Source organism: Eubalaena glacialis, chromosome 11, assembly GCF_028564815.1.
Source record: "Eubalaena glacialis isolate mEubGla1 chromosome 11, mEubGla1.1.hap2.+ XY, whole genome shotgun sequence".
Lineage (NCBI taxonomy): Eukaryota > Metazoa > Chordata > Mammalia > Artiodactyla > Balaenidae > Eubalaena > Eubalaena glacialis.
This window is the reverse complement of record NC_083726.1, coordinates 108,909,429-108,919,109: the sequence shown is the minus strand read 5'-3', so window position 1 is coordinate 108,919,109 and position 9,681 is coordinate 108,909,429. Positions and strand designations below refer to the sequence as shown.

At 33.9% G+C, this 9,681-nt stretch overlaps 1 protein-coding gene across 1 annotated transcript; it reads right to left on the bottom strand.

Annotated features, from left to right (window-relative positions):
• Positions 1–2,516: 2,516 nt before the first annotated feature.
• Positions 2,517–9,392, bottom strand: CD69 (CD69 molecule). The gene is made up of 5 exons (XM_061205879.1): positions 9,329–9,392; positions 5,474–5,593; positions 4,134–4,333; positions 3,670–3,773; positions 2,517–2,629 (listed from the first exon to the last, which is right to left on the bottom strand). The coding sequence occupies exons 1-5, from the start codon at positions 9,390–9,392 to the stop codon at positions 2,518–2,520; spliced, it is 600 nt and encodes a 199-aa protein (XP_061061862.1). The 3' UTR covers position 2,517.
• Positions 9,393–9,681: the final 289 nt, after the last annotated feature.

The following is a 9,681-nucleotide window of genomic DNA, read 5'->3' as shown; positions in this document are numbered from 1 at the left end:
ATCTGACATTTCAATGGCTTTTATCCTTTTAAAAATACTTTTAAACTTATTGAATCCCTATAATCATCTGAGATAAGCAGGTAAACTATTATTCCCCTTTCCAGAGGAAGAAATTGAAATTATGTTGGAAAAACCAAATAAAACACAGAAAAGCGATAGTTAAAAGTTTGAATACAGGACCAAATAAAGTAGGATATCTGTGATATATTTCCACAGCATCCTACATATTCTCTGCTATAAGGCTCCATCACCACCATAATATAACCCTTTACTTTACTGTTTGTTTTACAAATAGACCATAAGTTCCCCAAGACTAGTTTTCATACCAAATTTGCTTAGTGTTTTAACTTTACTGTCCACCACAGTGTTGCTTAATAATCACTCACTGAATAATTAAAAAAAAAAAAAAACCCTCAAAAAATGCTATGTAGGAATAGACACATCATGTAGAAATGCTGCTTTTTGCTAATACTTACTTTGAGGGCATGGCGTTCCCATTTATAATGATCACCACTAAAATTTAATACATCTTTGGGGTTCACTGTGAGCCACGTGCTCTTCTGAGTCCATTTTCATGTATTAACTAGCTTAATTTCTAGCTAATTTTAATGAAATTTCTACCTAATTCTAACTAAAACAGCTGGTCAACTAGAGAGAGACAGAAATGAAACTCGGACAGTATTTCTCTTTCACTCCAGCTCTCAACATCTACACTTTCCCTTACACATTTCATAGTGCATGGATCCAAGACATTGCTTTCTAACATGACCCAGGAGTAGACTGTTGTTATTAATGATAGGATATCAGAGTTTGGAGCCTGTAGGAACTGAAGGACACTGAGATTAAGAAACTCTATATTATTTATCGCTAAGCAGTGTCTGGAATCCAGATTTCTTTTCAATATGCCATACTAGTGACAACAGTTTAAAGATACTACATATAGCATACATTTCCAACTTTCAGAGAAGGAGAATATTGTGAAATACATTCATAAAACAATTTTGAAGGTTGAAATATCTCATGAAGATTATGTAGTGCCTTATTTCTATTGAATGAATTATTTTATGTAAATAACTACGAGTATAGCATTTCAGAAATGAACAAGATGCTTTCAGAACATCAGTTATGAGGACAAATTATCCTCTCTTTTGGAGAGAGGACGAGCTTATAAATAAATCCTTGCAAAGTGACTTTAGACGTCTCCAACTTTCTCTGTGCCTCTTCAGGGTGATAAACAATAAAAGAAAGAAAGTGATAGAGTCAAATATTTTTAAATGACATAAATTCCTCTAAAGTCAATTAGAATATTTACTGAACTTTTGCTGTTTACAGAAAAGTGGATACACCGCTTTGAAAACACACATGGAAACAACTTACAAAGTACAAACCATATTATAAATATAAGGTTTTACAATAGAAATGTCTTTGAAAAAAAGTTACAGTATTCTGTTTCTTCCTTTCTAACATGAGATGTGTTTTAATATATTTTGAAGGAATGACCACTTTTTAGAAACCATTTTGTTTATTCTACTTTTATTTTAACATACATAAAAGCAGGTTCTAATTGCACTGGATACAAAAGACAAACAAATAAACACACATATTGCACTTAGAAAATACTTCACATGAAGTATTACACATGATAGAATAGATCAGGAAAGGAGAATAGATCAGGAAAGGCACAAGGTTATAATCAGATAGGACTAGTATTATTCCAGATTTGAACAATACAGACTTTTTCCTGATAGAGATTTGCCACATCACATATTGCACATTTTCCAACACTTTTGTCTGTTTTACGAATATTCCTCATATTCTGTGTTTTTGTCCTTATCTCTGTAAAACACTGTGTATAAGGCAATAAATTATGTACCATTGAAAAAGACAAGTCTATGCTGAAGAAATGAAAAAAAAATATGATCACCCCATTCTCTGGGGGGCAAATGACAAAGTAACTTGACAAACTTCTTTAAAAAGAGAGAAACATTACAAAGTTTCATTTCATAAGCATTTGCCCATTTATATATGTCCTCTGAGTTAAAAAAAAAATGCATTTAGACTAAATATCTCTGTTGCCAGTTAAAATTTCCTTTGTTTACATTCAGTTTTTAATACTACTATCTAATTCCTTCATACAGTGCAAATGCATGAAGGGCACACATCGTTCACAGTCATTCAACAATAAATAATAACTCTAAACTTAGTTACCTTATTTCTGAATTAAAAAATTATAAAGTGCATTCAAAAGCTTTGAAGTCATTTTTCTCATTCTTGGACAAAATTATCAGTCAACCTGTAACATTTTCAGCTCATGGAAGAAGTATTCCACAGTGCAGATATTCCTGGAATTTTTCTCCCTTTTTTCCACAGTCTTGTTTGGAAGAAAGTTTCCAAAATAGTAAAAAGTTTTTTTCACAAAGTCTTTATGGGAAACTTCTGACCATAGAGCGCCATTCGTCAACACACATTTCCTTGAGTTCCATGATAGAATAGTATATAAGCAAATGTGATTCCTCTTTATTTGGAGGGTTTGCTACATATCCAGTGTAAATTCTTTTCACATTCTGTGCTGCTGACCTCTGTGTTGTTCAGAAATGCACAATAGTTCTCAGATCCTGTAAGGTTGAACCTGTCAACAATAAAGAAACCAGAATTATTTTCAGTTTATCATTTCCGTTCAGTTACATGAGAATCAACTTTGTGGTGGTGGAGGTGGTGGTTTCTGCTTTTTTGTTTTTTCTTAGTAGGAATGCATGAGGCAAGTGTGCCAGTCAAATGATCACAGAGTAATCTGCAGAGACAGTAGACAAAGATCCAAAAGAATAGTATGTGGAGAGAAGATACAAAATTAAGAGTAGAGGGCTACTCTACTCTTGTTTGGTTGGTGTATCACCACAGGAGTGACTCGTTCATTTCTGAGTTCACAAACCATTCCCAGAAAGTATAAACATTCAAAAATCATGTATACTAGCGCATACAGTTTTAGAGGGTAACAGTGCCTGGTGCCCATTTGTGGGTGTGATACATACCAAGGATTCCTTTTCTAGAGATTTAAACTAATTTCCTGTATCTTTAATTTTCATAAAACTATTTAGGGAGCTAGAAATTCTTTCAAGTCTGAGTTTTCAGATGACAAAGATTAACACTAAACTTATACAATGTCCTTCAAACTTTAAAATGTACAGCTAATGGAAATAAAGTCAGCATCTTTAATTCTGGGGCAGGTTTTCTCTCAGATCCATAGAAGCTTCTAATTAGGTATTGAAAATATTGTTCTTTATCCTTGTGGAGATGAGAACTGGGAAAGCAAAAAGGGAATTCCTAGCTTGTCAATAAAATATAAATATGAGATTGGAAATGTTGGATTATTTTCCCATCATCATATTTATACCTGGAATATTTCTGAGTCTTATTCCACTCGAATTTGCTGAGATCAAATTACTAGAAGCATTTATCGTATGAATTCCAAGCAGATAAAAAGAAAAAAATGATTATATTAAAGCCCTTCTTTAAAGAAGTCCGTAGAGTATAACATACAAAAGAGATTGTTAAAGTTCTGCTTATAAAGAGCTCAACCTTCATATAGAACAGTACTTCTAAAGGAAAAAAGGAAAGTGGTTCCCTTGAACTGCCATCCTGGGGAGGATAAAGAGATATCTTGAAACTCACCAGTTATTAAATTTTTTGCCATTTGACCATTTCCACATCTGGTCAGCTTCATTTTTCAGCCCAATCCAGTGTTCAGTTCTACCCACATGTTGTTTTAAAAAGGTCTTGAAGAAAGCACAAAGGAACTGTATGTTAAACCACCCCTCCTGATAAGTATGTAATAAATCTTGTTTCTCAAAACTGCAACTCGTAGGCAGGATAGCTAAGCTGATTATTTACTAGTTCTACATAGGTTCAGCTCATGTGGATTTCTGACCTTTGAGGCTAAACAAATCACATTTAAAGACTAAATTGAACTCTCATTTTGACCTCAGACTGATCATGTGGCTTTCTGTGACTAAATTTTCCTGGGTGGGAGACAGATACAATGTCTTCCCTTAGAAGGAAACAAAAGGAAACCACAGATTAACTATATAAAATAGAATAGCAATATCTTATGGAATTGTTTTTGAATACTATCTTACCATGTCCTCTTCAGAATCAATGACAGCAAGAGTGGCACCGTGTTTGGAGCAAAAGTTTTGGGCCAAGGTCCAGTTCCTTGTTTTCTTGGAAATAAGGTAGCATTTCCCCTGGTATACTATCCAATCATCTGAGCATGAAGAAACATGGGTGTTTGGTGACACCGAGGACAGATATTGGCCTGGACAGTTGTACTGGCCCACTGTGAACAGGAAAAGGGTTTGTTTTAGTAACACAAGAAACCAAATACCCACAGTGTGCAAAACTAGTTCAGAGGATGCTGTGCTGTGCTAGGTGATAAACGAAGAGAGGAAAGAAGGTGAATTCTTTTTTTTTTTAATGAATTCTTTTTTTTAAAAACATTTTATTGAAGTATAGTTGACGTACGATGTTATATTAGTTTCAGGTGTACGACAGGGTGATTCAAAATTTTTATAGATTATACTCCATTTAAAATTATAAAAAAGGAAGGTGAATTCTGGAAAGAGTAAGAAGAAGGCAGTGTCTCACTTTATCTGATCTCTCATTGTGCCTAATCATCATTGTACTAGGTATAAGAAATAAGAGGGAGTCACTTTGGTCAGAAAGTGGAGGGTAAATTTAAAAATCTTGAAAATAGTCTTTGGACTAGAAAGGCTAAAATACATTAAAATTCCAAGTAAGGTTTTGCATCTGAATGCAGATGGGGAAGAATTTGAAGACGTAGTATATACAGACCTATATTGGAAGGTAGAGGAGAGAATACTTTGTAGAGGAGCAATTCAGAATACAGAAAAATTTACGGCTGGGGATGTATCATAAAACTGTAAAATTTCATGTTTGTATAAAACACAAGTGTAAAAAAAAAAAAAAAAAAAAAAAAAAAAAAACAAAACACAAGTGTATCTTGGTATAGCTGTATGTTTCGAATACCATAACACAACTGACTCTCTGGGAGCTTCTAGATGTATTCTATATCTATATATATATTCTGTGGCTTTTGAGATAAGAGACTGACCGATTCCTGATTAATCTATGGCTTAGATATTATTTTTTTCATCAACAATGAATGTGCAGCCCACATTTTCCCAGTTAAACGTCTATATATTTAGACTCTAAATCGGCCCCTTTTATTCCAGATTTAAACATCTGCTCACATGTAATTTTCTCCCACAGTATTGTATAAATCATAAGCACTTTTAATATTTCTAAAGCACTAGAAAACTAAAAAAAAGTATTGCATCAATTATTCAAGGCATGTGGAATCATATTTAGCATTTCCTAGGAAATTGGCCATGTATGAAAAATGAGATTGTCCTAAATTAATCAGAACTTTTGATGAATTCATGAAGTGCAGACCCACCTGATAAAGCAACGAGAGCTATGATTAGAGTGGTGATGAAGACCACGTTCACTACAGCACATGGGATGGGAACTTGAATGGACCCTTCATGATCTGCAAAATGAGGCCTGGTGGCATTATCTGAAGAGAGAAAGTAGATGATGAATTCAAGAAGGCTATAGAAGTAAGAAAGAGACATTTGATTTTCTCCTGAGGCATTTAAAATAAAAAAATAGCTATATGTCTCCCCATCTTCTTATATGAAATTTATAAGTTAATTTCCCTCAAGTGTTGAGTGAATTTGGATAGTTTATTTTTGGCTAGAAATAAAACAATCCAGTCACAATAATGATATCATAAAATATCTCCCCCAAGTATGTACTCAGTAGCTATGAAAATTCTAAATATATCATAATTGTATTGTTTTAATCACAATAAGAACATTTAGTAAATACCTGATTACCCTAGAGGACATATAAAAAGAACATCCTATGTACAATCCCTTAACTTCTCTGTAGTTACTGTTTAAGGGAGATGGTATAAATGGGTATAAATGTGGGTGATATAATAAAAAATGTTGAATTGATATAAAAATATATACAACTGGAATGACTAAAAATTTAAAAAAAGATGGATGGTACATTTTTGTGAATTTGGTAGATGTGAAGCATTGAAATTTCCATATATTACTGACTGGGAGAATAGAATGGAAAAAAATACTTTGGAAAACTATTTCTTACATAATTAAATATACACTTATCCTATGATCCAGAAATTCTACTCCTATTATTTTCTCAAGAGAAATGAAAATACGTCTTCAAAATGTTTTATATAAGAATATTCAGAGCAACTATATTCTTAACAGCCAAATCCTAGAAATAAACCAAGCATCCATCAACAGGAAAATGGATAAACAAATTATGGTATACCCATACAAGAAATTCTACTCAGAAATTTAAAAAACGGAACAACTGATGCATGCAACAAAATGGATGAATTGCAAAAAAAATGTTGAGCGAAAAAAATCCAGCCACAATTATATACTGTATATATTCATTTATATGACATTCAGGAATAGCTGAACTAAACTTGATGATAGAAATGAGAAAAGTGATTGCTTTTATGTGTTGGAAAATTAATTTGACTGGAAAAGAACACAGGGAAACTTTCTGGGGTGATGGAAAATGTCAAATGTTGATTGGAGTTGTAGTTATATCTCATTAAACTGTATATGTATGATCTGTGCATACATTGTATGTCAATTTTACCTCATTTAAAAATAATAGATGAGTGAAAAATAAGATGTTTGTTTGAATTTTCCAAGAGAAGTTAAAATAATAGAGGAAATTTAACAGTACTATAGACTAAATATTGGGTGGAAATCAGTTCTTTCATTTATCCTTTGTATAATGCTAAAACCAAGTGAAAGTTTCATTTCATCAATGAGAAATATTTTTGTGGAAGGATTTAGAATATGAATATGATGTGAATGACGATTCTTAGTTACCAAAAAAAACCCACCACCACCAACAACAAAGCTAGAAGGATATCTGTTCTAGATTAGAAATAAATAATTGAGAAAGGAGAGAGGGGAATTTTGTGACTCAGAGTTTGAATTTGATTTTTGCTAGGATGAGCTATCAGGAATTTTAAAAATTCGGCCTCACAAGAAATATACAGATTCCTATTATGCTCTCAAAAACTGAAATGTAAAATAACTACTTGAGTGATATTAAAACTTACCATGAAAAATAGTCTCAATATGCAAAAATATCCTATTTTTCAGTATGGGTGGCTTTCATAATTAAAAGGATGTCTATACAGACACACCTTGAAATTCATGTATTTTTTTTCCTTAAAGCATTTCTTTAATGTTAAACTAGGCAAAGAGATGCTGCTTTCTTTCACAGTAATTTTGCTATGTAATAGATGTCAGCATCAACTGTTGCTTCTTCTGAGGATTGTTTTTCCCAGCATAGATCTGCATTCAGGTTTTGCAAGAGAAGACTTTACTTCACTCCTATTTGGTTCTATTTCTCTCAGCTTCTTAAAGCAAAGCTTCCTTTTTTCACCAGCATACAACTGTCACCGGAAGTAGCCTTTCGTAGCTAGGGTAGCAAATTCAGAACTCTCTGTCTAGTTTCACTTCTTACCATGTGAGACTCAATCATGGGGTTCAAACTCAATGCAGGGACAGCTCTGGCTCCTCAGCAAGTACCAACACATCCAAATAACTCATGGATGCCAGAGCCCATTGGCTTATCCGTTGGACTCACTCTATTGGCTTATCCAGTGGGTAAGCTATGGAGATGATTCTCAGACTGTACTTTATATCCATTAGTGAGGGCTATTGTTACTCACAGTTTGACTTATCACCTAGGTAACAAAACACTCCCCTAAGAGCATACTTCCGCTCTGATTACAAGCCCTGCCCATCAATGGAGAAATTGAAAAGAAATCCACTAGTACGTATTGAATCACCAAGGGTGGTGCTCAATGATTGTTTATACTAACAAAGCAAGTACAAATAGCAGCGTAGTCTAAACATTCATAAATTAAATATTCAACAGAAAATTGGAATGATCTCAGGAAAAGTTAAGAATTACTACAATAGTTCCTTCTTCTTTCAACTATGCTGTTTATTGAGTGGTTTTATTCTTAAATATATTTTTTCTTTTGGGCAGCTCAGCTGAGCCATCAAGTTATGGCTATCTGGTTACCAAAAAATTTGTGTGGCTTGTACTTGCTATCCACACTTGATTTTGTGTTCTTAAGTGAAAGATGGGTTTATCAGAGGTAATGAATGCTTTTCTAAAGCAAACCACTCTAGTAGACCCATACTCAGAAAACAATCCCTTCCTCTAGATTTTTTTAGCTCTGCTGTTCATAACACATTCTTTGTTACTGGTTAGATTTGCTTACAAGTAAACTCTAGTTCCTACATGCTAGTGTTTGGGGCACCTCATTAATTAGAGAGGAAGAGAGAGACAAATGAAACAAATCAAGAAAACCTCACCAAAACAAATTATTGTAAAACAATGGGAAAATCCTGGTAATAGAAAATAGAAAGGTCTGAGGACAGAATAGACAAATAGAAAAGAAGAAAAAGTATATAGCAAAGATGATCATATTTTGATGAAAAATAAAAGAAAGGAAGAAAAATATCTGATTCATTTAGAATTTGAAGCCCACGATTAGAAGGGTGAAATAGAAGAGCGAAATGGAGGAAAAGAGTCCCATAAAGAGTATAGAAGATTTCATTTTCAAGAATTCTTTCATGACTTTCTCCTAATAAATTACCATTGGACACTGTAAATGTTCAGATGTTTATATGGATATTCTCTCAAAAATTAGAAACCTTTGTTCCCAGCCACTGGAGGATGCTGTCTTGAGAACATAAGATAAGGCACACACAGAAAGCACAAAATGGTACAAGGTAAAGGCAATCAAGAATGTAATTGTTTATGTGGAAAACAGAGTTTTCCGTAAAGAGAGGCAGTGCTTCCTAGAGGATGGATATGGGAAAATGATGGACAGTTCACTGGGCTAGGGCAGTAAGATTTCTAATTAAATCTGAAAAATTGAGATGATATAAACTAAAACAAAGAAACAAACCTTTAGAGAGCTTCTGAAATTCACCCTTGTGATTTCCTCTCAAGTTTCTATTTTGTCTTCTCATAGAAAAAGAAATATTTACTTCTTCCCCATTTTCTCCTTTATCCCAACTGAAATAGAATGTAACCAAGTTCTTCAAAAGACGCTTCATTTTCCCCCTAACTACCGTTATATATCATAGATAGACAGGTAGGTAGATAGATATAAATATAGATATATTGATAGATGCTACCAGTATATAAGGAGTAAGACCTGACTTACTTTGTTGTCTTCTTTTCAGATGCAAGGAGCTGGTCTCTGTTGCAGAACAATCTTCAGAATTCATCTTTATCCTCGTCACGATCCCTTGGTTAATCCCAGGTCAAGCCAGTCTGCAGTGAAAGTCTCTGCTGGAGCTCTTGTTCAGTCTCTGAGTCTCTGAGATATCTCAGCCTTTATATTCAGTTACGTTGTCTCCACCCGCTTCCTCTCACCTCCGGATCGTTCAGCTACTCCTGTCCTCTTTAATTCATGCTCTAGTGGCCCAAACAGTTTACAATGTGGTGTTGTGGTGAGCTACGGGTTTTCCCTGCTGTCTGAAATGTGCTTTCTCACAACTGTAGGTGCAACGTGAA

What these genes read in the sequence shown, in the direction of transcription:
- CD69 (XM_061205879.1), bottom strand. Translation starts at nt 9,392, where the DNA reads ATGAATTCTGAAGATTGTTCTGCAACAGAGACCAGCTCCTTGCATCTG. An exon ending in TCTGAAAAGAAGACAACAAA is followed by an intron (nt 5,594 to 9,328) that starts GTAAGTCAGGTC and finishes TTCTCTCTTCAG; the next exon opens with ATAATGCCACCAGGCCTCAT. An exon ending in TTGATTCTGAAGAGGACATG is followed by an intron (nt 3,774 to 4,133) that starts GTAAGATAGTAT and finishes GCTTTCTTCAAG; the next exon opens with ACCTTTTTAAAACAACATGT.